This window comes from Gymnogyps californianus, chromosome 22, assembly GCF_018139145.2.
Source record: "Gymnogyps californianus isolate 813 chromosome 22, ASM1813914v2, whole genome shotgun sequence".
In the NCBI taxonomy this organism is placed as follows: domain Eukaryota; kingdom Metazoa; phylum Chordata; class Aves; order Accipitriformes; family Cathartidae; genus Gymnogyps; species Gymnogyps californianus.
In genome coordinates this window covers 5,474,248-5,501,602 of record NC_059492.1, presented here as the reverse complement: position 1 = coordinate 5,501,602, position 27,355 = coordinate 5,474,248, and the positions used below count along the sequence as shown (strand labels likewise).

Here is a 27,355-nt window from a genome sequence, read left to right as displayed (position 1 = left end):
AGCTCCAGAGGTCTGACGCAAGTCTCCCCTCTCTCCTCAGCCAATCAGCGCGCAAGACCCGGCGGCACCCCGGTACCTCGGAGGGAAGGGGGAGGGGAGGGAGGACGGAGCGGCCCCCTCCCCGTGCGGCGCGGCCTCGCCGGTGCCGGTGCCCGGTGCCGGTGCCGGTGCCCGCGGCGCCCCGCCCGGCTCCCCCCGCCTCCCGCCGGCCTCCGCGCTGAGGGAAGCGGCTCCGGCCCGGGCCTCCCAGCGGCCGCGCACTGCGCATGCGCCGGGTCTCGCCGCCACCCAATCAGCGACGGGGCGCCGCGGGGCCTGCCGGGAAAGACCGGAGAAAAGCGGCAGCCGCGGCGGGCTGCCCCCGCGGACTACAGCTCCCAGCATGCCCTGCGTGGAGCCGCCCCCGGGACTACAACTCCCAGCGCGCCCCGCGCCAACTCCACCTCCCAGCCTGCCCCGCGCCCCCCCTCCTCCCGCCGTTAGCAGCCGCGGGGAGCTCCGCGTTCCCGCCAACGGGAAGCCTCGCCTGAGGCACCGGGGAGCCCTCCCGCCGCCCCTGAAGGACGGGGAGCCACGGCAGAGCCGCCTCCCGCCTCCACCGGAGAGGGGAAGCTGTCCCAGCCGCCCCCCACCCTCCTCCCCTTCACCCAGCCCAGCAAAGGTGCCCGCACCGAGAGACTTCTGCCACAGCCACGCCTCAGTCAACTGCACAGATGTAGTTTATTCGTTTCACAATCAAGGACTCCTCACACCGGAGCTCTGGCCGCCGTGCGAGCAGCACCGCGCCCCGCTTCTCAACCCCCCCCCCCCGAAGGCCTCCACCACAGGCAGCGGCGAGGGGCTCGCACCCACCAGCGGCCGGCTCCCCCCCTGCACCCCAAAAGTGTTTTTGTTCTCCGCAGCCTAGCGTGTTCGCTTTTGTTTAATGAAATCTTGGCTAAGTAACTCAAATCCGGTAGAGAAGTTTAAGACAGCTCTATGCTCGCTTATACAGTACGTGAGTAAACAGAGGAAAAGCAGGACAACCAGTGAGTGAGTTGGGGCCGTCGTTTCCAGGTGCGCCTGCCTCACAGTGCTCTATTTACATAAATTACAGAAATTTCATATATATTTTTCTCTGCAGCCCAATTAGACAAATATCTACCTATATATAATATAAAAAATACAGAGATTTGACTTTTTTTTTTTGAAGTAAAATGTACACGATCCAACTGTGAGCAGGAGGTAAACCTGAAAACTCAGGCCTGTTGCTACTGAAGTTAACACCGCACACAACACTGCTGTCAAGTGTAGCTACATCCTCTTCCTCCAACCCATAAAATGATCCACCCCTACCCAAGTCAGAAAAAAAAAAAACCCCAGAACTCAAAACATGTTCTCATGGAAAAAAAAAATAATAAGTATTTCAAGTAAAGATGAAGATGGGTTTTCACCATTTCAACAGTTCTGTGACTTCAGTCAGTAGCAATGCAAACAAAGCCTGTGCAACGGCCGCTGTGCTTCCTGTTTCAAAAACCACCCAAGCATCCTGCCCTCTTCATAGTTACCATCTTTGGGGTCTTGTTGCCTTTTTTTTTTTCCTTGTAAATACCACTAGCAGTTCTTCAAAAAAAACAACCAAAAAAAAAAATCTAGGCAAAGGGAAGAAGCCTTCCCCCTAGAAAAATCTTCCCAGGAGCGGGAGAACTTCCCATTTCTCTGTCCATTTACAGTATATTTCAGGGGAACTTGGCCCAGGTTCAACAGGACTGTCCGCTGAAGGAGGGTCGCAGAAAGGCCAGGGCTAAACTTTGCTCTTGGCAAATTAGAGTCTTTAATAAAGAGTAACATGTGCAAAAAAATTAAATAGATCAACCCAGGTTTCCAGAATTATTGTTGTCAGAATGCTTACTTTCTATTTGTGTTCTTACCCAACCCAATGCTGAAATCTCAATTAAGTACCCGAGGTAAGAAGTGACATTTGGGAGAGATCACCACAAAGAAAAAAAAACCAAGAGGTGCAATCTGTTACCTCAGTGTCCTTCCTCCACCCAGATGCCTGCTTTAAAGACATGTACGCAGCAGCAAAAAGAAAAAAAGTGTAAGAATATCCCCTTCTCTCCGTGAGGACAAAGCACTGTTTCTAGTTGTTTGAAGGAAGAATTGTTTCCTAACAGGTGGAGTGGGTGTTTAGCCTTCCATTTGCAAGGAGGGGATGAGACTATCAGCTGCTCCCAGATGCTTTCCAGCACATTTGTGGTGGTTTTTTTTTTTTTCCCCCAGGCACATTATAGCTGGAAACCTTCCATGGGGGCTTCAGGTTGCTGGAAGATGAATTGCTGCTGGTTCTCATCTACCTGGGGAGCTAGAGCGGAGTCATCTTCTACTCCAAAGTAGTGCTCAATCAGGTCAAAGGCCTTCTGGTAGATCTCTTGGTTCTCATGGCTCTGTAGGAACTCTATCTTATCCAAACCTTGGAGAAAAAAGTGGAATGCAATGAAACAAGGAGATCCTGATATTTACTCTGTCCCACATCCATCCTCCACCCTTGCCCCTATTCACTGCGAGACCTTCCTCTCTGTTAGATTTGCATTTTGTGAGCAGCACTGACATCTAAAGCTAACTATTCCAGAGCTGCTTGTGGATTTCATCTGTATCAGGCAGCATTAATGTCTTTTCAACAGCAGGTTTAGCTGAGACAGCTAAAGCAGATGTGCTCCCAGCAATCTGCTGGAGACTAAACCAGATTTCAGTGAAATTAAAACAACTGGCTGTGAACAGTTTGGTAGTTGCAGGGGGTAGGGAGGGGAAGGAAGCAGGGCCTGTCCCAGTAGCCTCCAGCAGAAGGGCAGCAACAGCTTTAGCTGTCCTAATTAAATCCACTGCTGAACAGAAAGCATCCAAGCACAATATACTCTCAAGAATTTCAAGAATTATTCTTACTGGGAGAATCAGGACACACAATGTAACAGTCAGTGAGAGGGCAAATCAGACACTGGCAGTATACAGGGAGTTTCAGACCAAAATAGGAACTGCTCCTCAAAGCATTAAGAGCAGGACAAAAAACCCCACCAAATTAAGTCACTCCAGGGAAAAGCTAAGTCCCTCTGGATTTCCACTACACAGCTACAGTGTACAACTGGGTACAGTTAGAGCAATCTGAGCCCCAGAAGTGACATTTTTAACTTAGCTCAGCTTATTTCAGATTAATACTCCCAACCCGGTGCGAGCCACAATTATCAGCTTGGCCTCCGGGTCTAGGAAGCTTGCATCAGAAGTATGATAGTTGTTACTTCCAAGTATTTTGTCCTATGCCCCATCATAAGAGTCTAAAAAACCAGACTATTGGAACAAATATTGGCTAGTTTGGAATATCCTAAATCCCTTAACACAGCAGAAAAGCAACCAACAAGACTAGCAGACACCTTTCAATACATCCTACGGTGTTAAAGCCAATAGCACCAAGGCCGCCAGCCACAACCTACCATAGGCCTCCTCAATCAGGCTACAGTACGGGTTGATGCCTGTCCCGCTCTGGTTGGCTTCCTGCTCGCCAAGCCTCAGTATGTTCTCCAGGCCGTTCAAGGCCACCTGAACAATCTTGGAGTCCATGACAGTCAGCAGGTCACAAAGAGGCTTGATGCAACCCAAGTTAACCAAGTACCTGAAGAGAGAGCACCAACAACATACACTTCTTGTTCAGGATCTAGCAAGCATCACCTTCGCTCAGTTAGAAAAAGCACGGGAAATGAGTCAAACTAAAATACAAAAAGTTACCTTAAAATATATATGTGCTGTTCTGCAGGGTTAATTTTTATCCACTTATTTGCATTTGTATACACACCCCCTCTTTTAAGAAACCTGCTAACTCCCTTTGAAATGCAGCTGCTACTCAAATTAAGTCCACACTGGAATTTAATTGGTCATCAAGTTTGGACATTTAGCCTAGTCTAAGCTATGTAAAGTGGGAGGGGGGAAATAGTTCGGACTAGCTTATCCGTATTCAGGAGGAAGCCACAATTTACAGCACAGTATACGACCCAGCTATAGCTTTGCCTGTGTCTCGGGTACTCTCCCGGAGGTTCTCCAAATTACTCCCTTGCCACTTGTCTTCCAGTTCCCATACCATCCATTCAGACAGATTTCCCCTAGGAGGAGCCACAGGGAGTACCTGATCTGTTCGGGAGTTCCTCCTGACGTTGCGTTTGTAATAGCCCATGCTGCCTCTTTCCTTGTGCGGAATTCTGCTTTCTGCAAGATTTCTATCAGTACCGGGAAAATGTTTGCATCTATGACTGCCTGGGGAGAGAGAGCAGTAAGAAGTGTTTGAATTGGCAACGCAGCTTCTAAAAGGCTATTAAGCACCTGAAAGAAACCTCTACCTCCATTTTCCAATGCAAAAGAACTTTCCGAGCTGTACCCTTCAGCGATTCCTCCGTTTTATTCCTCAGCCAAATCCTATTAACATGAGATATCTAATTCCATAACTAGCATGGCAGACAATCCCTATTATTGCATCAATACTGTAGGAATGCTTTCATCACTTATCTGCCTTTGTATGTAGGTCATTAAAAGGATAATTAAAACTCAACAAGCTCCAGCTTTTCAAAGGGGTATCTCTAAGCATGGAGAAATAGGGGCTGTATCTCCTCTTATTCCAGTGATCCAACCTGTGGGACCCATTTCAGGCTAGTCTTTGTTGGTACAATTAGCAGGCTTTTTTTAGCTCGTTTGGCAGATGGCTAGGAGCAGCAAATTTGCAAATTGCTGCAGAATAAGAGATGTGAACAAAACCAGCCTCTAAGTGTCAGATAAGAAAAAAAGATGCAAGTCCTTAACACTGAGCTTGGAATCCAGGATCATTACAGGTGGGCTGGAGAAGACCGTACCTGTATTTGTGCTCTGTTCCCTGCTGTGATGTTAGATATAGTCCAGCAGGCTTCTTTCCTGATTGACTCCTTGGGACTACTTAATAAATGAAGGAGACAAGGCAGGGCTGAACAGTTCAGAATCACCTTTTGAGAAAGAAAGGAGAAGTGAGCTCACCCGTACCAGGTACAGAGCTGGCGGGCACTGCATTTCCCTGCAAGACAGTCATTGCCCCTCACCTGGGTCTGGATGTCATCCCCTGTCACGATGTTGCCAACTGCTCGCAAAGCTGGGGAGGCCACTTTGTAGTCATTGTGCCTGCAGGAAAAATGGTGCAAGGACAAAAACAAATCTATCAGATCACACGCACCTGGATATTCAGAAGATTCTCTCTCCAGTATCTCCTCTGCATTACTTAGAATTCCATCCCCTAGCATATAGAAACATACATTACATTAAGTTGACCATATCACCACTGGATAAGCGGACTGAAAAACAAAGTTGCAATGCAGACGTTTTCATCCTTTACATCCTAACTCCATCGTCTTCAGCTTAATTACAGATCTCACCTTTTACATACCCTTCCTGAACAAAGATGTTGTTAACCCAATGAGAACACCCAGAATTTTTCAGGATAATTTTGGAAGCAAGTACCTCACAGTTCTACCAATTCTGAAGGTGTTAAAGAGATGAGGCTCATTCAAACTGCAAACATTTTTGTCCAAGTTTCCACATAGATATCAGAGAAACAAAGCCAAGCTGACTTTTGCTAAACACTATTCTTGTCATCTTTGATTTGCCTGGTAACTAGGCTTCCATAAGCACATTTGAAGTTTGAAAGCACAAGACACTCTGCAGTCCTCTTTCCTTTCACAGACTAGAAGCGTCAGTCCGACCTCTCTTTAATAAGTTCTTCCTAGCGTACAGTATTAACCGGCATTCCAGCACTAGAAAATACTCAGCTTCTCTCAGAAAGAAAAGCCAGTAAACTACAGCTCTCAACCTGCTTCAGACCTTCCTACATAACTGCTCCAAAGTCAGCTAAGGTACCCATTACCTGGATCCTGTGCGCACGAGAGGCGTGAAGAGTGCTCTGATGGGTTTTGATATGAGCTCATGCTCAGTCACGTGCTTCCCAGTCTCACTGGGCTGAAGCAGCAAGACAAGATACTTACATTAACAGCTCCACCAGTCGCCGACACACTCCCGAGTCAATAACTGCTTGAATTTTCTCATTGGGGCCATCTGATAAGTAGGAAAGAGCCCAGCACGCATCGGCCAGCAAGTCAGAGTCGCTGTTGAATAACAATCGGGACAACACTGGCAGGCAGGGAGATACCTACAACAACAGCCACCACCCCAGGAGGTTAGTCACGTTCTGTCAAGGACCACCACGCTTGCACGCAAACACCATCTGGCTATGCTGACTGGCAAGATAACAAGTCTTGAATGTCCACAGTTTCCTTCCCCAAAGTCAGCAGCTTCCTTGTTGGTTCACATACCTCATAATCACAGTGTCTAAAGTTACCTCAACAGCTTTATTGCTAAACTCAAATTACATCCCTTCCTCTTGGACCAAGTCTAGACTCCTGAGACAAGTGCTACTGTGCATGCTACTGTTTGGAAGCTCCTTACACATCTTATGTAAGAGCACTGCTCCATTTCTTACTCTTAATAACCCTAAATAGCTCAGTATTCAGAGCAGCAACCATCAATACTTACAGCTCTGAGTACTTCAATCATTTATAAGTGGTTTTATACCTACACTCAATTCAGATTTCACCCCTCACCACAGGCTTCCCAGCTTTGACACGCAAGCTTTCATTTAAAACAAGTGAAAACACATTGATCTTAAAACATTTTTGTTCTACCAAAGAAGGCCAGCAGACCCTTTTGTTAGTGCCAGTAGCACACCAGGAAAGAGGAAAGCTATCACAGCTCCCATGTAGCTACAGGAGTCCTGTTCTGTAGCATTTAGAGGTCTCAGAATCAAGTTTTTAGTCACAATTTGAGTGAAATCTCAGAATTCCAGAGTTCATAACAAAAGGGTTTAGAGAAGCCCACAGCGTATGCTACCTTGCAGGGAAGCCTGGGCTTGCCCCTTACTTGAGGGGTCCAGCTGACGAGCTGCCAATAGAGCCGGGCAGAAAGGTTGGCAGAAAATTAAACAGGCACTCAAACATCTGCTGAACAGTAAGATCAACCTCAGCAGGAAGAACCTCGCCCTGTTCCCTCCCGGAATGACTTACAGAAGTCCAACAGCCAAAAATGATTTAGACAAACATCTTAACTGGGTGTCTCCCCATCACCTGTCTGCCAACAAGGCATTTATTCTCACCTTATCAAATTCAGGTGGCGGACTCTTTCCTCTGCACAAGTTTGACAAGGCCCAGACAGCATTTCGTGTCATTGTCAACCTGGTGGACTTCGTAAGGAGCCTAGAGAGACAATTACCATGAATTATAAACCTTGATGTGGAAGCCAGCAACAGACTCAAAAGAAGAAAAACTAGTATGATTTTAAGGAAGGCAAACCACTATTCCGCTTGCTGTAGCTCAAGCCATGCTGCTTGTCACTTGAGCCTCTCAATAAGCAAGAAGAGAAGTGACATGCAACTACTTCTTAGGATAAATAGCTATTATTTCTAACAACGTCAAGCGACATGGGTCAGGAAGGCAAGTTCCACATTAGACAAGTTGCAGAAGGAAGGGTAAGTTAGTCGCATGCAGTTCCAAGTTCAAATTCAGCCCAGGCAGACACTCGCACCCCTATCCGAGGTCAGATAGTTCTCACTAGAGACCAGCTGACACAAACTGCTGTCTCTCAACTGGAATGAGGACAGCGAGTCCTGTGGGCCGAGGACTTCAGTCAGCAATCACTGCTGACAAGTGACTGACAGAAGTAGCAGTATAACAAACCAAGTCACTTGTGACAAAGCATCAGTTTGCCAGGGACAGGATAGAGTAAAGATTAATTCTTTCCAGAGCAGCGAGAACACACGCCTGACAGACAGATCTTCTGACTATGGTGGGTTTGCACCACACTTAAGAGCTGCAGAGGCAAGGTGGTGTACAGAGACCTGCTCCCTCTCCTCAGTCCTAGAGGAGACCACTCAGACAAGCACCTGAAATCCACAGCATAAGCACACAGAGCAGACATCTGGAGGGACACACAGTGAAACAGCAAGCCCTGTGACTTCAGAAAGACAAGCACACTGCAACAGCACCCGCTTCAGATTCAGAGCACTGTAAAGGTTTGTGAGAAGGCATGTTATCTACCAAGTCCCACTCTATTTATCAGATACTTGTCTGAACTGCCAGTTTATCTGGTACCAATGGTTTGATTCCCAGTGAACGTCACCACACATCGCTAGGGAATCTATTCGCCCAGCTCAAATATTGCTCTGCTGTAGTACAATGGGACTTCAAGAACTATATTGGCAAGTATTCATGGCTACTCACATTAATAAGGGAGGAAGAATAGCGCAGTTAAGGACATAATCTCTACACACAGAGCTGTCTCCAGCAATGTTCCCCAATGCCCAGACAGCCTGAAAGGAAACAGCAACAGTTTTAGCATTCACGCAGTTTCTGAACAGAGGAAGAAAAGGGTAGTGTGCTAAGAAAGCATCTTCCCGTAATTCCAGGCAAACAATACTTCAATTTGTGGTCTGAAGCCAGTTGTTAGGCACTGGTCACTCTTTTTAAACGCTGCATTTTAATCGTGTGCAATCCACTATGGTTCTCTCCCTAACCCCAAAGTAAGAAGTGAACCTTACCTGTTCTTGAACATCCTCAAAGTCAGAGTTTAACAGCTCTATAAATATAGGAACTGCCCCAGCCTCAATTACTATTTTTGTTTGTTGGGAAGTTCCTGATGCAATATTCGTCAGTGCCCACGCTGCTTCAAACTGAAACAAGCAAATAAAGGACAAAAGTATAAATAAAGTAATCCTGATTTAGCAAAATATTTGCCATTAAATTTGGCTATAATTCTTTTAACTTCTACTAAAAAGGTTGTGAGAGAAAGAAAGCACATCACAACAGAACACCTCAATACTCAAAGGAAAGGATTTTATTTTCTTGAGCAATGAAAAAGGCCACATCTGCTAACTGCCTTCTCAGAGGCTATAGCTTCTCAAAGGATTAACAAGTGAAGACATCACTGTCAGTCACACCACATCATTTCACCTATACAAAAGTTTTCCAGCAAGAAAAGTGAAGACACATAGTGCATAAACACACGTTGAGTAGAAAGTCTTCTGTATCTACTGCAGACTACCCAGTTCTAGCCCACCCTCTCATCTGGCTAACACCACAAAGATGCCTTGGGTTCAAGTGAAGCTGAGCAGCAAGTTCCCTGCTTTTGCCACCCATTCTTTGGTTTAAAAAGAGACTTCCATTCAGTTCTTCTTGAAAGTAAGTCCCTATGATACATGGCCTTGGGCCAGAGGGCAGGAAGAAAGATGAAGGCAGTCATCAACTCGGATCCAATTCCATGTATGGAAGTATCTTTAACCCCTACAAAGTAACTATAGTTATTACCAAGCTGGAAGGAATCTCAAGAAGCCATCTAGGCCATCCCTCTGCCCCACGGCAGGATCAGCACTACCTAACCCATTTCTAACAGACTCTTAGCCTGTACTTAAAAGCCTCCAATAATGGAGGTTTTTCCTCACACAATTTCTTCCCACACATTTATTCCGTGGCTCCACTAGCTCCCAGCAGAAATATCAGACACAGAAAGGCCAAATTCTCTTCTGCTGCAGCTGAACTATTTTTGCCAGCATTCTTCCAAGAATTTAGTTTAGAGCAATTTATAATTCCTTTTTTGCCTAAGCATTACAGGCTACCTTTGCCTTCTCCTGTACATCATATAACATGCATCTTTTGGGTTCAAGACATCATTTTTCCCTGATAGCACCTGTAGGTTCACGTCGCTAAGCTGTGAAGGTTAAACAGCTACACGCCATGAAGAATTCATAACACAATCTCCTTTACCTGTAGCGTGCAATTTTCACTTCTTTTCAGGAATTCAACAAATCTGTCCACCACTCCCTGAGTGTTTATCACTTCATCTATTGGAGGATTCGGCTCTGAAATAGCAAGGCAGTGTCAAAACAGTATATAGGTCTAATGCAGAGGAATAACAAGCATGAACTATTACTGAATTGAATGATCAAGCTGTACTGAACTCAGCAGGACAACTCTCCAGAATCACTTTCTGTACAGTTCATACAACTGTAAATCATTAGCAATATACTAGATTATCAAGTTTCTAGATTATAACTTACTTTCCCCAAGCTCAAAGCTGCTCAGCTTCTGTACAGCAATATACATGCACAAATGCTTGCAAAAGAAAGGCTACGTCAGATCCTACGGCAGGGATAAGAGGAGTTATTTTTACCTTTGGAGAGTAACTTCCTGAATTTCTGAGTGGTTGCTAGCTGTAGATCAGGGTCATCTGAGAAAAGCATCTCTACCATCTCTCTTGTGATCACTCCCTCCTGAAAAGATGCAAAGGAGACAGAACAATGCTTCCATTTCACACTAAGATTATTTAAGGCATCACAGTCATGACAGCCTACCAGGATTTCGTGCTTAGCTAGTAATCCAAAGATTCAAAATTTGAGATTACAGCACACTATTTACTTCCTGGCAGACTTTTCCAGCTCACTGTAGTAACTTCTGCAACATTCTCAAAAGCAAGAAAACAAAAACATTGAAGTTTGTCAGTTCTATGCAGTCCACAGCATTAAATCTATCTGAAGGCACGACTGCAACAAGGAAAGGCACCTTACCCCACATGTTGTGGAACTAACATAGGAATCCACAAGGAGACTATCAAACATGGAGGCATCTTCATTGATCAACTCCACATTTCTTCTTTTAAAGAGCTGGCAGGGAACAAAACAGGAGTCATTATTAGAAAGCAATGATGAACAGTCTTCATAACTAGATATTCTTGTTCCTCACACAAGATACCGTCAGCTAGACTGAACGCAACCTGAATAGAAAAGTAGTCATTAATAACAGCTCTGCACTCTGAAGACTAGTTTGGCACACAAACCCCAATAATAAAACATGCTAAGTCTTGCCCTCAGATATGCAAATGCCCAAGTCACTGAGACACTGGTACAGGCAAGTGCAGAATTTGACCTAACAAGTTAGAGAAACTGGGGAGAAGGCAGCTTGCAGATGATGCACTAATAGAGCAAACATTTAGTCTGAGCCACATACATCACCTGGGAATCACCTCTTACTTTCATAGACCTCCAAGCCAAAAAAAAAAAGAACAGCTCAGAATTAAGAAATATGTGCAGCCCACACTTTCACTTGCTCTTCCTGCTTCTTGAGGAAATAACCCCATTCACTAATTAATAAAAAAAAAAAAAAAATCAAAAAACCTTTAAAAACAAGGATCTGTGAACAAAAACCTCCAGTACCCCAAGGACAAAGTGCTTGGAGAGCTCTTGATGTGAGCTACGCTCTGTACCAGGTACAAAGAAAGAGAAAAGCAAGATCTCAGTTAGAACAGGAAAAATAAGAGGACTGCCAACGAACCTTAATGCACAGATCCTTGAAGATTCCAGTTTGGCAGCAGCACAATCCTGGTTGTGTTAAGGCTGTACACAAGCTAGTCAAGATGACAGTTACCTGTTGCTCTCGTTTCTGTTTGCGCAGTTGAATTCCTTCCTCTTCTCTTCTCCGACGCATTTCCTCAGGATTTAGGGCTTTGTTCTTGTAACTCTTCATTCGATAGTTATCCTTCGCAGGACTCGCCATGGTTTCTGTGAAGAGAAAAAAAAATCTGCCTCAGATTTCTTGTCACTCTCTGCTCCTTTACCCACATGTCCTTTCTGACAAGAAAGTCTGTGCACATGAAGCATGGAATAGCCAGGTTAAACAGACTTATTTGCAAGAGCTGTGCTCAAACACTAAAGTAGAAGCTTCAAGTTAGAATGTGATCCTAACTTTAGTTCATGTGATATGCTGTTATGGCAAGAGTGTTACAAAGTTTCTAGGAAGCATAAGAATAGATTTACTGTTCCAAAAGAAACCTGGACCCAACTTCACAATCTTGAGCACATTACCCATATGAAAGGCTTCTACTCAAACAGCTTCACTGTCCTCAGGAGGTGCATTCTACTTTGGTTTTCAGCAGAAATTATTTCCCTTGTATCATCATGGCATAAACCACACCTTGACATTTTTTTCCCCAGATTGAGAGGTTCACTGTGTATGCATGGCAAAAATCCAACAGAACTCACAGCAAACCAAGGCCCTGATTTTATAATAACAATAAAAAAATCTTGCAAAAAGCAGAACTGTACGTAACGTATAGGCCATGTTTGTCCCACCAGGTTACTGCAAGTGTTCAGTACCTGACCTACTTATTTTGCTGCTTCATATCTGACTAATGCAGTACTTCAAACTTGATTACTTGTGTATTTGCCTCCTAGTCAGGGAAGTGACACTCCACTATTTGGCACAGTTAAAGGCAACCAGGGCCAAGCAGTAACAAGAGTACAGAAGGCTACCAATTCCTCAGCTGCGTCCAGCTGTAATCCACTGCTTTGATCATGTCGACTTCTTTTTGCATCTTTCCAAACTCTCCCTCTCTCCCATTTATGATACAGATTGTTTGCTTAACGTCTGTGCCTTTCTCAGGACAGGAAAGAAGCAATCATGATACACAACATCAGAGTGCCAATTAACCCTGAGACCAACTCACTCTTCTCCAGAAGTCTGCTGGACACCAATATCTTTGTTTTCTTCCAACTGCTAAGGGCAGGTGGAAGAAGCGTCCTGTGAAAGTTTGCAGCGCTATCTCCTTAACCTTCCTCTTTCAAGCTTTAAGCACTCCTCAGCCACATTGCTTACAGAAAGTTTCAGTCCCGCTTATCGACTGCCTCCAGCCTTTCTGGAGCCCCTCCAAGATCAGCTGGAGAAGTTTCAGACCCTCCTACTAGGAAAGCCCACAGCCAAGCCAAGAAAAGACATATACAACATACAAACAGCCAACATTTCATTGCTATGGAAAGAGGAAACAACTGGAAAAATTCATATTTTAACAGGAGAGAAAACAAAATACTTTCAGTTCTATGATGTCCCAAAACCAGCTAAAAAGACACCAAACATTGGGAAAAAGTCAGACTCCATTTCACAGCATCTGCTTTCTAAGAGGGCACTCTCTTCCCTAGCCAAAACATCAAGTGGACAGTCTTCTGAAAAGCAATAAAGAAAAAAAAACCCACCAAACCCCAAGCTTCTGTGGTCATTTACACTGTAATAGAGATGCATGTCCCCAGCAAACAGCCCTGACCCCATGCTGTCCAGAGTTGTGAAACAGTTTTGAAGCTCAGCAACCAACAGCTGCACCCCGAAACAACACCGGGCTTGAAGAGGTGCAGCATGATGGGTTGCAAGTTTATTGGCACCTCTGAAGCTAAAAAAACCACCAACCACAACTCATCATCTGTAAAAGCAGTATTCCAGTGCCAGGTTAGAAAGCCTTTTTCAGTAACTTGCTTAGGGCACAGTAAGTGGCCAGAAGTTACAAGAAAAAGGGACTACGTCATGCTGAACACCACCAAGGAAAAGGTATATAGCCTCAAAACTGATTGTAGGATTGAAGCAATCAAATTACAGTACATCTTGCAAGATCCTGAACCTTACAGAAGTTTACCTTTAGTCCCTTTTCTAAGTACCCCATTTTATAAGGTCCGTCCTCAATAAAACCAAGGCAAGAAACCTGCTTACAATATGGCAGTTGGACTATACCTTGCTGACAGCCTCACTGTGAAGCCTGTATTAAACCATTAATTTTTTGCCTGAGTTTATTTTTCATGAGTCAGAGGTTCAGAGGAATAGCTGGCCTGTTTCTAAAGGTATTTGACAGCACTTTCCTCATTCTAAAAGACCATTTACATGGCAAAGAAAAGCAGAGATTGAAGATCACAGGAACTATGCAACTGCTCTCACTTATCCATCCCTCTTCGCAGCAGCACTGTATGCCAGGAACAGAGGGAAGAATTTTATTACTATTAACTGAAAAGCAGCTAATTCAGAAGACTTTAAAAAAATCTACAGGCTTTAGGGGTTTGTACCTGATCTTACAGCAGCAAGGTGTGTCATCTACATATAGATTTTAATTCAGAAAAATGTATTTAACTACCACTGTTATGTCAGTGTATTCATATTACTACCCCAATGCTAATCGCTGATCAGCCACATAAAAGAGTAAGAGTTGATAGCTTAATTCTGAAGATTACAACAGAATCCCTAACAAAGACAAATTTGTTACCTCCCTTTGGAAAGCAAAGTCTCCAATTAAAAGGTAGTTTAAGAAAAGGAGGAGGGAAAAGTGATTAAATGACTTAACACTATACGCAGGATTACCAGCCAGTTAGTCATATAAATAGCTAAGTGACACATGACAGTTCAGCTGCCTCCAAACTTGCACAACCCCACTCAGCTAGGCACGCCCTGGACCCTGCTCTGGGTGTCCAGAAAACAGCCAGAGACTCTCAGCCGTGCTGTGAGGTCTCAGAGCACACTCCAGAGCACCAAGAACACTGTTATGCTGCAAGAAAAACCCAAAGATACAACTAGCCCCTGAAGAGTGATTTTTCACATCAGCTGTGTAACAGCACATCACTGTGCAACAGTCTCTGCGGCACTTAATTTTCTATTTTCTCTCGTACATATTTACCTCTTCAGATGATTTCCATCAGCATCATCTGTGTCAATACTTTAATGACATTAGAATGCTAATTTGTTACATTACACCCCATTTCCATGGCAATGGATGAATGCCACAAATGCAGGATTACGACTTCACTGTGAGCTCAGTAGATGCTGCAGGCAACACAGACTGCAGCAAGCCCAAACACATGAAAAAACAGACAGCGGGATGCCAGGCACGTACAAATTCTTTACTTGTAGTGTTTCAGTATAAAACATCTAGCTCATCCAGTGTATCTGCAAGTCAGGCTTTGTCGTTAACTATTAACTCAAATTCTATCAGTGTGAATACCAGCAAAACAATCCCACTAAATCAGACTATTGGAGTAACCTGGACTGTCAGGTTAGGGAAAGCAATCATCTGCTCATAGATGAGTGATGCATAGAAGATACTCAAGCCACAGATTTTCACTTTGCATCTTAATATTGTTGCTCTGAGAAGTTTTGCTTTTACAGAAAAGCTCTCAACTGTAAAGTGGCAGTGGAAACTTAACCAGAGCAAGTTTCTTTAGCTGCTCTAAAGTTTTAGCTGCTGCATTTAGGCAGCCACCCTAACCTCTACAAAATGCTGTCCTACTAGGACAGTACCTTGCTCTGCACCTCTCCTAGGAAAGGTTTTTCTTCTGTAAGAACCAGCTAAGCCCTGCCTTAAGTGAAGATAGTATCAGCTCACACCCTAGAATTACAAAATTGTTCTGATGTTGTTCCAGCCAGAACTCCGGGGCTCCAAGCTTACCTGCAGCACTCCAAGGAAGCTGGGCAATAAGGCTTTTTCCTTCTATACCACAGCAGCTCACCCGGAGCAATTTGTGCAGCCTGCAGCTGCTCCAGGTACCCCTTTTTCCTGAGACCACACCAAACAAACTGTACACCAGATAAACTGTTCTGGCAGTGCCTGCAGCCTCCTCACCACTTATCTCTCCCCAGAAGCCACCTCCCTGACCGTCCTTCTGGCACGACAGGTACAGGTACCCATTCATGTGATGGGGAAAGGTTGGCAGCACCAAAGCACAGGTGCCTGGGGCACAGTGCTGTGAGCTCATCTAACAACCTGCCAAAGGAAGAGGACAGGAATGTCTTCAAAATATCTCAGTACATGGCAATGCAAGAAGGGTATGCAGGCATTTGGATAGTATGGCCAGACGCCACAGTCACAGCATCGGCCCTTCACAACAGGCGTAAAACCATATTTTCACCCCCAGAGCTGCTCAGGCAACAAGCTAAGCTCAACCCTGTCTGCCCAGGTGCAGAAGCGTGCCTGTGTGGGAGCAGGACTGTTAGGCAAGGGCCAGAGCTTGCCCTGTTCTACTAGAATATCAGCACAGCATGAGTATGTTGTTAGAAAAGAAAGGAAAATAACAAGAATTAGGACAGAATTAGAATGAGGCACCTCCCCCACCAGTGGAAACAGTAACATAGCTTTTTCCAAAAACAGCAAAAGCCAGTCCAGCTACTTATGTTTCAGGCCCTTGCTTATACTTCATTCCTACCATCCTAGCCTCCTGCTGCAACAGCCAGCCTAGTTTTCTAGGAACCTGGTTTCCTCCAAGCTCAGCATCCCTTGGATTACCCTGGAACAGTACAATCCCTACCTTTTCCTTTTTCACTGGTCAATTAGAACTGACTACTGGAAGTCCCTTTGAAGTACCTGTGTTTCCTCAGCGGTATATTGCCATTCCTGACCACTGGTTACAGAAGGGCTCAGTGTGCATCACCCTTACCTCAACCTCTTCAGTCCAATTCACCTTCCCTAGGGCAGAATTAAAAACTGCACAGGTAAAAGCTTGTACTGAGTGTTACAAAACTGAGTCTGCACAGCTTTCAACCCATCTTCTCTTCCCAACACCTCTGCAGACCAAACGGTGCCACAAATCTACAAGAGTTTTAACACTGTTTCCAAATATGAAGAACACTTGAGGATCTGCTATTTACACCAAAACCTCACAGAGTTCACTCAAGAAAACCGTAAACTTAGATTTGCAAGATTGACTCCATTTAAAACAGCATTCTGACCGAGCTTGGACAAAATATCACTTCTGCTCTAGGAATCCCCTGACCTCACGCAGTTCCCCAAGTCAGTGCCTTTTGTAGCCAAGTACCTCCCTGCATTAGTGAACTTTATTCACAGCAGCTCCACAGAAAAAGTGACAGTATTTGCATTTCAATAGTTCTCCTGTTGAACATCCAAGCTCTGCACCTCCAATCAAGTCTGCCAACTATTGGCCCCAAGATGCCAAATCAGACGTTAAATTCAGTGCTAACATGACACATTAAATAGATCTAAGGATCATCAGCCTGCTTATATAAAGATTTATTTCTATATCCTGAACACATAACAGCAGGTAACCCTGGCTCTGCAGGACAAATTTTGAAATCCATTTGTACATGTTTGATGACCTGCTTTAATAAGGCACAGCTATGTAAAGCTTTGCTCAGGCACCTCAGAGACCAGGCAGACGTAACGCTCACTAAAAAGCAAAACACTTGCTAGCCCTGGCTCAGAGGGACTCCTCTGTCCTGAGGAAAACAGTAGCAATTGGAAAACTTGGCAGAAAGGCCAAAAGGGAACACGTACTAAGCATCAGAAGCATTAGCTTTCATTTCTTAGCTACGCGAGTGGCTATGCATGGTGACATGCTCAAGGGAAGTCTGTAACTCCGGTTTAGTGAGAGCTGATGAAGCCACCACCTGACCAGCTACAAACAAGGACCGAGATTGAAATAGCAACACCAGTTTAGATGCATCTCCAACATCCTGAGCCAGAAAGAGAGATAAGGCCAATATCAGACACGTAACTGCTCACTATTAACCAGGCATGAGTAAGTTGCTGCAGTGATCTGCTAAGGCCATTTCAGAGCATGAAGCAATTAGCTGCCTTTCCAGGTCCATATTAAACATACATGTAAGCCCAATACTGATACACCTTTCAGGATTGCAAAGCATCAATGAGTTAAAACACATTTTTATAACTTCTTTTCTAAGTCTGTTTGCCTATATCCTCAAACTACTAAAAGCCCGCATGAAACCAATCAACTTCTCCATTATTCTTCCTTAGTATCCCCAGAGAGAGAAATTGCCTAAGTGGGATTTTAAAGCCACTGTGAGATCGTGCCTCCTAGCATACAGCACATCTTTGGCATAAACATTAAAAAGTCCCCATGCCAACAACTTCTGAATGCTAACACCTTTGGAATCAAATTATTGATAACAATTGGTCCATTAAAACCAAAGCAAGGCTTTATTAAGCTAATAATTCATACTGGGAATGACTTCAGATGTTCTGTGAGCTGAGAATGCTCTTACAAGAGCTACAGGAGCAGTCAAACTTCGGGATGAAGCTTAACTGAACAATACCTTTTCAATTCCTTGTGCAAAGGAAACCCCCTCAGGAGATGGAAGAAATTTGGCTCCTGCTGTAGGTTTTGTTGGCAATGGTTGGCTTTGCTGAGGAAAAAAAAAATCCTCCAGTTGTCATGTAAACCAAAGAATTGCTAGTACAGGCTGCCACACTCATCCTTATATATCGAACGATGAGAAGGTATTTACCACTTAAAAGAAAGGAAAAAGTGTGAAAGTTTGACTTTGGAGACTCAGCAGAGCACTCAAATCCTGTAAGCATCTGTGTAAAAGCCAACATAAGCTACAGCAGTTCAGCCAGAAAACTGTAATTCCAGGGTCATTACTGCCACACCAAGATTATAACGGTTTCTTAATGTTACTGGATCAGAAACCCAACCTTGCTTCTTTCCAGATGACGCTACTCCCATTTCTCTGCATTACAAAAAGCATTTGCTTCAAACATTTTTTTCAGCTGCTGATTAAAGCCTCCAAGCTGAGTCACTGCAGGGACTCACATGTCTAAATCAGGACTTGTGCTGCTGAGTCAGACCGAAGTGACAGAGCAGAGAAACAGTTACACTGACAGCTCTGACAAGGCCTTTTTTAAGCCAAAACACCCTTTCACAAAGGCAATCTTCATAAGATATCTATTACAGTTCTATTGCTGGGCATAAGACACATACCTAAGGCAAAGCCTGGCCAGCCAAGAAGGCTGACAGCTTCATGTTTGGAGTGGAGAAGGGTAGTAGAATTAGGCAAGTGTAAATGAATACACTTGATGAACTCCATCAGCACTGATCTGCCAATTAGCGCCCACTGGGTACGTTTCAAAGCTTCCCACCTCTAGCAAGCACTGGGCCAGATGACCTCCAAAGGCCCCTTCCAACCTAAGTTCTCCCTGTGATAGTATAATTTTGGTCAGTTACAATTAAACCCTCCCTAAATTTGACAAGTAGTAGCAAAACACACTCAGTAAACTACTACGTTTAATTCCATAAGCCTTACTGACTATATTCTTTGGGTTTCTCCTACACAGGAGAAAGTTTCTCCATTTCATACACTTACCTGAAAACCCAGAGGAACCTCCCATCTCCTCCTGCCTCCCTGTTTGCACAGGCTCCGAGCTAAATACATATTCCTACAGCAGCACACTCCCGCTGCAAGAAAATCTACCACCAGCACAGGAATGGTTACTGCTCTTTGCTGCCCTTGGTCTCCTTGTATTTTCTCAGACTGACCGAGTTGCAGGGAGAGAGAGATAAACCACATCAAATTCACATCAGTCACCGCCCCCCCCGGGGGTGCCAAGGAGGTTCAGACACTGAAGAGGAAACACAGGACTCTTCTGCAACAGTCACCAGGACAGTAAGCTTGGTAGGTGTCTTTCTCTGCAGGATCTGCGTTCAACAAAATGCCTGTGCTTTCAACACTATGCCCTCCAGGAACAGGAGACAGTTGAAGTAAACTGATTTAGTAGTAGTAGACATCAGAGCAGTTCGGATCACACAAAAGATGAACCTTACCTTTACAAGAACAAGCTAGCAGTGCTCAATCAGAGGTTTAAGAATCTAGTCACCTCCCCTGACAATGTTAAAAACTACATGCGATATTCAAGCTATCTCCAATTACAGTTACTGAGGCATTTCTTTAAAAAACACAATCAAAGCATTTGTGACATTTTTGGATCTGGAGAGGAGAGGCCTGTAAGAATATGCCGATCATCTTCCGAGGCTGCACACACGAGTCAATAGTGGGCAGTGGACATTAGGCTGACTACATGTTATCGCTTCATGATCCCACATTTCTCCAGAAGGCTTAATAGTTAACATTTGTAACTCAAACCCTCTTATTTCTGCAGTCAGCTACTCAATACAGCTCACAAGAACACACTGACAGTGAAACCCTGGAAACTTGATTCAGCATTTAGGTATGGCATGTCAGTTTTGAACATAGTTTCTTATTGCTATCACCCGCTTACAACTGAAAAGAAAATATCTGGCCACTTCTATGTTCATCCTCTCATTGACTCTTACTTTCTCAAACTATCACCAAAGCCACTGCTTTAAGTGAACAAAAAATATTCAATGCAAGAGACAAGAAAACAGCGTCAGGCATTTCTGAAGTCTCTCTCTTCATCTAGCCAAGTATATCAGCATTAATCGCTGGTTTCCTTGGAAATGTAAAAGGCATCACTTTACAATTAGCAGTGCTTACGTGAAATTTGTTCCTTCTATCTCCCATTTGTGAAGGAGTTCCTTAACTTTGAGAACAGAAACAAAAATTCTTCTGAAACTCAGATATGTAATGCACTTTACAGCACTCTATAGACATGTCTTCAGTCAATTCTTAAGAGCTTAAGCATTCGCTTTACAACACAGCATAAAGGTTCTTCCTGACAGAAGCTACAGATACGGACCTATTAACATCTCTAGAGGATTCTCTTCTAGAAAAAGTGTGTCCAGGACAACTTTATGATTTCAGTTGAAACCATAGAAAGAGAAGCCTAAATAATCTGTACTTATTAAATACAAATTCAAGTTGGTTACAATAAATACATAAAAGTAGTTGAATTACTTGTACACACTGCATAAAAAGACAGCTCTGAACTGCTACCAGAAATCAGCCAAGAACAGATTCTTATATTGAACATGTCACTTTGATAGTTTTGCAGTGAATAAAAAGAAAAAAAAATCACTTCATTTGCTCAGAAGACAACAGAGAGAAAAGGAAGCTAAACAGTCATGCTTACAGGAGAAAAACAACTACCTAAGAAGTCCTGTCAAATAAGCAGCAACTCAAGGCTTTTCTTCTACAGCCCTGGAATTACTCCAGCTGCTGTTAAACCCTGGAAAAGCAGCCAAGTTCTGTCGTCCTGTCACTTGTGCAGGTCTGTTTTGCATGTTTGCTCTGCTGCTTTTATGTTCTCACACAGGTTATTCGAGTGTTTACTACAAATAAGCACACGCAGAGCCAGTTCTCTTTCAGAGCTGTCTTAAACCCAGTCTGCCACCGTCCCCTGGCTGGGCATTTCACACACAGTACAGGCTGTGCTAGTAAAACGCTTATCCATGCAGCTATTTGGCTGTCTGGTGCAGCAGCCACCATTGGCTTGTTCCCTTCTGGTTTAGCTACCAAGAGTCAGTGATGTGATATCACTACTGGAATGTGCAACAGCTTCGCTGATGGTGCTGGCTGTGAAGGGGGAAGGGAAAAGTAAAAATTCTCTTTGAGGAAAATTAACAGTCCTACAGCATACTTGTCCTTCACTAGGGTCAGTCTAAGATTAGGATTCCTTTTAGGCTATCCATGCCCTGATGTAAAAAGAACCCACCTATTCCTCAGTTTAGTTCTCAAAACACATTAATTTCAACTCTACCTCCTCCTGATCTTTTCACCCCCCAAAAAAATCAGAGGTTTGGGGGCTTCAAGTCCTCTTCAACCTGATTTACATATTCTGAGACATTCAGATTTCCTTAAGAGTGGACTGATCAAGTACAACAGTCTGTCACCTGAGGTCAGAGAGTCCTTTGTAACAGTTCTTAAAACAGGGATTAGCTCTTCGACTAAGTCAACTCAAACTCGACCCACGAGAGTTATAGGAGGTTAAAAACAACCAGAAATAGTCAGAGACAGTTACAGAGGGCTATAAAATTCCAACAAGCTCATCCTTCCCAACATGTGCTTTGCTCCAGAAACAAACAGCACTGTCTGATTTGGTAAGCAAATTTGAGTTTATCTGGACCTCACTAGCAAAACAGCTTAAAGCTGAAAGGCTGAAGGAATTAGTACTTTCACTGTTACACTATTTTAATGATCAAGCTCCCCTTTACAAAGTTCATGTTTGCTCTCCTGAACACAAGCAAACAAAGCAAAATAGCCAAATAACTAGTTAAATTCATCAGCCACAAAAGTTTTATTAAGAATCGAGCATTACATACTGCTCCACAGGCTAAATAGCACTATAAAGGCATTTAGACATGCCATTTGTATAGCAAACGAAGAACAATCTGATGAGCATTTCTAACAACACAGGCAAGACCAACATCACAACTGCTTATAAACACTACGGCACCCTCAACCTGCACCATACAGGAAGGGGTAACAACATTATGCTGCCACCATTCAGTCCTATTAACCTAGAACTATGAAAAAACAGTCTTAGTTTATTTAAAAAGTTAAGAAAAAGTTACATTAGGATAATTCAAATGCGAGGAATATTAAATTCTTGCTGTCAGAAGAATGCCTGCTTCAAACTCCAAGAAGAAATGGGGAAGCGGTGGGGAAGGATGGGAAGCTCCTTTGCATGAATGTCCTCAGCTCCAGATAAGCCAGGCAGTTTTCAGACATTCACCAACAGGCCCGAGGACATTTTTCTACTCAAAGTTGCCAGTCAAGATTTTACATCTCAAGCTATAAATTAAGTTTTAAAAGCTGTTCTGGACTGGGAGGTGCTGCAGCCATTGCATACACAGACTCGCGGCCACTAACTTTTCCTGGAACATCACAGGAGGGGTTTGAAGACAGCAGGAGAGTTTCTGACGAGATCTTTTTGATCAAGCAGCATCCCACCCCAAAGGGCATTTTTAAGACTTCTGAAGGCAAGTCTGGTTAAAAGACAATATTGCAGGTGAAAATTGATAAGACCTTAATCCTTACTTCCCAGAGGATCCTTACTCTGCTTTATAGACAATATGCCTGCTAGAGGCTTGGCTTCCCCATTCACCTCACCCATTCAAACCCCATCTTACTACTTGAAGCCTCAAGAAAAAGACAACTCTCCTCCCTGAGGAGGGAGCTTCAAGTTCAGGCTACATCAAAAGTGAGATAAGAAGTCTGCTGTTATTAAAGTACCTTTTGAAGGGCAATACTCAATTATGATTTATTTGTAGCTAACAGAAAGAGCTATCTGGTACCTCTCTGAACCTTTAAGTATATTTAGTGGTATTGCTTATAAAAATGCAAGCAAACTCCTCCACTACACTCCTCTCCTGCACAGTGTCAGGAGACATATTTGCTTATATTGTCCATGGTGACGTGCTGCACAGGGACAGCCTCGGTAAGTTTATGTTGACACTGCTGCTAAAGTTTTATTTTATGAAAGCTACAACAGCCAAGGCCCTGCTGGGTTATTAGAACAGTGAACAGTTTAGCAGGGTCTCCCTTGAGCTTGGTCCTAAACTCTTACAAACTTCAGAATTTAAATTAACCAAAGATCAGAGATGTGACAGTACACCACAGACACTTTGATGAAGCTTCAATCACAGCAGTTCCTTTCCACCACCACTGCCTCTGAAGGCTTTTACTTTGGTGCCTGCAGCAGAAACAGTCCCCAATACCCAAGAACCAGAATATTACAGCATTAAATAACCCCCGCTGCTCCCCTTACTCCACCCTGGAGCAGCCCAAAGACCGAGCTGGGGACCACCGACTCCCTGTTAGCAACAAAACCCCCCAGCAACACCCCTGTTCCAGCGGCCTGCCTACTCGGCTGGGGCAGAACCCGGCCCCTGCCCCGAAAAACCCCCTCAGCAAGAGCCCCTCCCGCCGCAGGGTCCCCCCGAGGGGCCGCCCCGAGCCCCGGCTCCGCCGCCAGGCCGCAGACAGCGGGCTCCCAGGGCCCTTCCCGAGGAAAACCCCACCGTGCCGGGGCCGGCGGCGGGATGACTCAGCGGCGGCGGCCGGGCCCGCAGCCCCCCGCCCCACCAGGCCGGCTCGTCGCCGCTGAGGGGAGGCGCCCGGAGCCCCGGTGAGGGGCGCGGGCGGCACCAGGACGGGCCGTCCCCCCCTGCCCGGCCCGGCCTGCGGGACGGCTTCTCTTCTCCTCCCCTCTCCGCGCCCCTCACCCCCGCCCGCCCGCTGCCGGGGCGCCCCGGCCAACGGGACCGCGCCCGCCCTCACCCATCGCGGCTCCTCAGGCGGCGGCTCCCGAGCTGCGGCGGCCACAATATGGCGGGCTCAGGGAGAGGGAGGGCGAGGGGAACGGACGGCGGCCAGAACGGGACAAACCTCCTCCGCGCGGCGGGCGCCCCGCCCCTTAAGGCGGCAGGGGCGGGGCGAGGCGGGGCGGGGCCGCTCTCTCCTGCGGGGCCCGCGGCGCTCGGGCGCCCCCAGCGGGCGGGGGCGGCGGGGCGGACCTGGCCTGGCCGCCGCGTCCCGTCACTCGCGTCCCGTCACTCGTGTCCCGTCACTCGTGTCCTGGCCCTCACGTCCCATCCCCTCGTGTCCCATCCCCTCGTGTCCTGTCCCTCGTGCCCCATCCCTTCGCACCCTGTCCCCTCACGTCCGGTCCCCCCATGTCCCCTCTCACCCCACGACCCTCCATGGCCGACACACCACACGTGGGTTTTGAGCACAGAAACGCTCTAAGGTGTCCTTTTATTATAAAGTCCGTCACCAATCTGTGTCCTTGGCAGCTCCACAGCTCCAGGGCTGGCTGTGGCCGGCGCAGCGCTGGCGCGGGGGCCATTAGGTGGTGCGAGGTCTGCCGCTCCCTCCCATGGCGATGAACACGTCAATGGGGACGTTGGGCAGCGTCAGGCAGTGGCTGCCGGGGCATCGCCGCAGCTGCCTGTGGGGAGAGAACAGCGTGAGCCCAGCGGCACGGCACGGCACGGCACGGCACGGCACGGCACAGCACATCTCAGGACGCTGCCTGCCCCAATAAAGCCTGCTGGCAGCAGCAGGCAGGGAAGCAGGGAGCCAGCCTGCCCTGTCCCAGGGCAAGGAGGGGTGTAAGCCATCAGACGATGCTTTTGGGAGCAAAACAAGCCGCGTTTGCCAGAGCAGGGACCTGGCCTGTGTGATCAGGACACGGCGTGGCTGTGCCAGGGCCAGACCCTGCACCCCACAGGGTGTCCTGGCCCTCCTTACCTTCCTACGGACCGCTCGGCGCCTACCGGCTCCTGCGTTTCGGGAGGCACAGCTGAGGTGGGACAGTCGCCTGCCTCGATGGGGAACCTCCGAGCCTGCGGTGTCTGCTGGGAGCTCATGTCCGGGTCCTGGATGCGTCTGACCGGAGAGGAGTGGGTGGGTGAGCCAGGCGAGCACAAACCCCCCAGCAATGGCGAAAACACAGAGGGAACACGGGGGGACTCCAGCCAGCCCCGTAACCTCCGCACTGCCCACCCCAAGAGCCCCCACTCACCAAGAGAGCGTTCCAGCCTGTCCTCCACCTCACCGTGCATCCGCCACTCGACTGACGCAGCGTCGGCTGCATCACAATAGCACCCCCGGGTTTTAAAAGGTCCCTCTGTGCCCCCCCGGGGTGCTGCAGGTGCCCCCGGGTGCTGAGATGCCGTTGTGGAGTCGCTGCGGATGAACTGAGGGAGCGAAGGGTCCCAGCCCGCGAGAGGACATGGAGCGGTTTTTGCTTGCCAACGGCTACCAGCTCGGCAGGACCATTGGGGAGGGGATGTACTCCAAAGTGAAGGAGGCTTTTTCCCAAAAGCACCAGAAGAAAGTGGCAATTAAAATAATTGATAAGAAGGAAGGCCCAGAAGGTAAGAGGTGACCCCGAAAGGGCTCCAGGCTGAGGCACCGTCCCTCCTTGGAGGCTTTTAATTCCCAGCAGAAAACTAGTTTCCCACACTTGCCACCTGAGAGCGGACGTGGAGGGGGGAGCGGTGCTGGGGGGTCCAGTGGAACAGCTCAGGGCCACGGCCTGAGGAGCAGGACCTGTTTAGGTGGCCACCCCTCTGACCACAAGGATGGTGAAGTGCTGGCGGAGCCCAGCATCCCCTCTCGACAAGCATCCCTCAGGGAATGGTGCCAGGCCATAAGGAACCAGGCACCCCGGGAACAACCTTCCCTCCCTCTACCCATCCCCGCTGCCGAGTGTCAGAGGGGTGCCCGGAGCCAGCAGCTCAGGGACTTCCCCGTGAGCAAACCCGCCTCCTCTCTCGGCAGAGTTTATTCACAGATTCCTGCCCCGGGAGCTCCAGATCGTCACGCACTTGGACCACAGGAACATCATCCGCGTGCACGAGATGCTGGAATCCGCAGAGGGGAAGATCTGCCTCGTGATGGAGCTGGCGGAGGACGGGGATATCTTTGACTATGTGCTCCACGAGGGTCCCCTGCCCGAGCCCCGTGCCAGGGCGCTCTTCCGCCAGCTGGTAGAGGCCATCCGGTACTGCCACGACTGCGGGGTGGCCCACCGCGACCTCAAATGCGAGAACGCCCTGCTGCAGGGCCGCACCTTGAAGCTGACGGATTTTGGCTTCGCCAAACTGCTCCCCAGGGACCGCAGGGAGCTGAGCTGGACCTTCTGCGGCAGCACAGCCTACGCGGCGCCCGAGGTGCTGCAGGGCGTACCCCACGACAGCCGCAAGGGCGATGTCTGGAGCATGGGCGTCATCCTCTACGTCCTGCTCTGCGCCCGCCTGCCCTTCGACGACACCGACATCCCCAAGATGCTGCACCAGCAGCAGAAAGGCATCTCCGTCCCCAGGCACCTGGGGATCTCCAAGGAGTGCCAGAACCTCCTGAAAACCCTCCTGGAACCGGACATGACCCTGAGACCCTCCATCGAGGGGGTCAGCAGGCACCCATGGCTGACTAACCCCTGAGGACTCACCCCGCCCTCCCCAAATGGAACAGATTGTTTCTAAAATGATGATAAATTTGGAGGTCAGTGTTTCCCCATCTATTCAGCCTCGCAGGTGGTGTGCCAGGCCTCCGGCTGGCAGAGACTCTGGTTCATACTCGGGCATTTTTATCGGCTCACCCAAAGCCCTCGGCCCTCAGCTGTGGGGAACGGGGCAGACATGACCTCGGGGCAGTGCGGGGCCACCTTCCCCAGTTAAACAAACCTCCCCTGAGGCGGGCGGGAGGAAAGGGAAGTTTAAAGCAGGCGACACTCAGACCCTCTTGAGGCAGCCATCCCCATCCCACAGGCAAAGGAAATGAGAACACCCGACACAGGCAGAGAGTCTGTAGAATTCCTTTAATTGCTGTTAACTGCAAGTCTGTAAAAGGTTTGGAGAAAGTCATCGTTACAAAACTACCAGCTGTTAGAATTGTTCCTGGTTTTCACCCCAGCTAGAAAAGGCTCAGGGAGATGCAGGAATAGTTCAGAACAGAGAATATTGCACAGACAACCAAATGGTTAATTTGACTAAAGAAGGAGAGAAAAAAAAAAAAAAGTGACACAGATGAGAGCACTGCACCCTCAGAGCTCTGCTGCAGGCCCAGGGATCCAGCCGCGACTCATGCCATCAAACCCCGAGGGAACACAGCCCCGAGCCCCCCACCCTGACACCCCCACTGGTGTCACCTCCCCACAACAGGTTTTCCTGCTACAGCTAAATTTGAGCCCAGGACAGGGTGAGGCTGCAGCACTTTTCAGAGGCTCTGCTGGGCCCACCGTGCACCAAGCGGGAGCAGAGTTGTAGCTCAGTCCCCGGCCCTCGTGGGTTTTGCAG

General features: G+C 46.9%; 2 protein-coding genes across 3 annotated transcripts; one reads left to right on the top strand and one right to left on the bottom strand.

Moving 5' to 3' along the window:
• Nucleotides 1–1,796: 1,796 nt before the first annotated feature.
• On the bottom strand, nucleotides 1,797–23,893 carry KPNA6 (karyopherin subunit alpha 6). Of its 2 annotated transcripts, none has more exons than XM_050909784.1 (14): nucleotides 23,832–23,893; nucleotides 11,412–11,638; nucleotides 10,649–10,744; nucleotides 10,255–10,354; nucleotides 9,849–9,943; nucleotides 8,627–8,758; nucleotides 8,310–8,398; nucleotides 7,187–7,286; nucleotides 6,024–6,187; nucleotides 5,088–5,166; nucleotides 4,869–4,994; nucleotides 4,151–4,278; nucleotides 3,465–3,643; nucleotides 1,797–2,452 (listed from the first exon to the last, which is right to left on the bottom strand). In XM_050909784.1, the coding sequence occupies exons 1-14, from the start codon at nucleotides 23,833–23,835 to the stop codon at nucleotides 2,268–2,270; spliced, it is 1,704 nt and encodes a 567-aa protein (XP_050765741.1). In that variant the 5' UTR covers nucleotides 23,836–23,893; the 3' UTR covers nucleotides 1,797–2,267. The 2 variants fall into 2 exon arrangements, with proteins under 2 accessions (XP_050765741.1, XP_050765742.1); XM_050909785.1 differs by having other exon boundaries at nucleotides 11,505–11,638.
• Nucleotides 23,894–25,287: 1,394 nt separating this feature from the next.
• On the top strand, nucleotides 25,288–26,500 carry TSSK3 (testis specific serine kinase 3). The gene is made up of 2 exons (XM_050910031.1): nucleotides 25,288–25,432; nucleotides 25,839–26,500. The coding sequence occupies exons 1-2, from the start codon at nucleotides 25,288–25,290 to the stop codon at nucleotides 26,498–26,500; spliced, it is 807 nt and encodes a 268-aa protein (XP_050765988.1).
• Nucleotides 26,501–27,355: the final 855 nt, after the last annotated feature.

Bases quoted from the DNA above. Each gene is read 5' to 3' on its own strand.
- TSSK3 (XM_050910031.1), top strand. From the start codon at position 25,288: ATGGAGCGGTTTTTGCTTGCCAACGGCTACCAGCTCGGCAGGACCATT. The intron at 25,433-25,838 runs GTAAGAGGTGAC...CTCTCTCGGCAG, and splicing joins TAAGAAGGAAGGCCCAGAAG to AGTTTATTCACAGATTCCTG.
- KPNA6 (XM_050909784.1), bottom strand. The intron at 10,355-10,648 runs GTAAGGTGCCTT...GCATCTTTTCAG, and splicing joins TTAGTTCCACAACATGTGGG to GAGGGAGTGATCACAAGAGA. The intron at 4,995-5,087 runs GTGAGGGGCAAT...CTTTCTCAAAAG, and splicing joins GGGATGACATCCAGACCCAG to GTGATTCTGAACTGTTCAGC.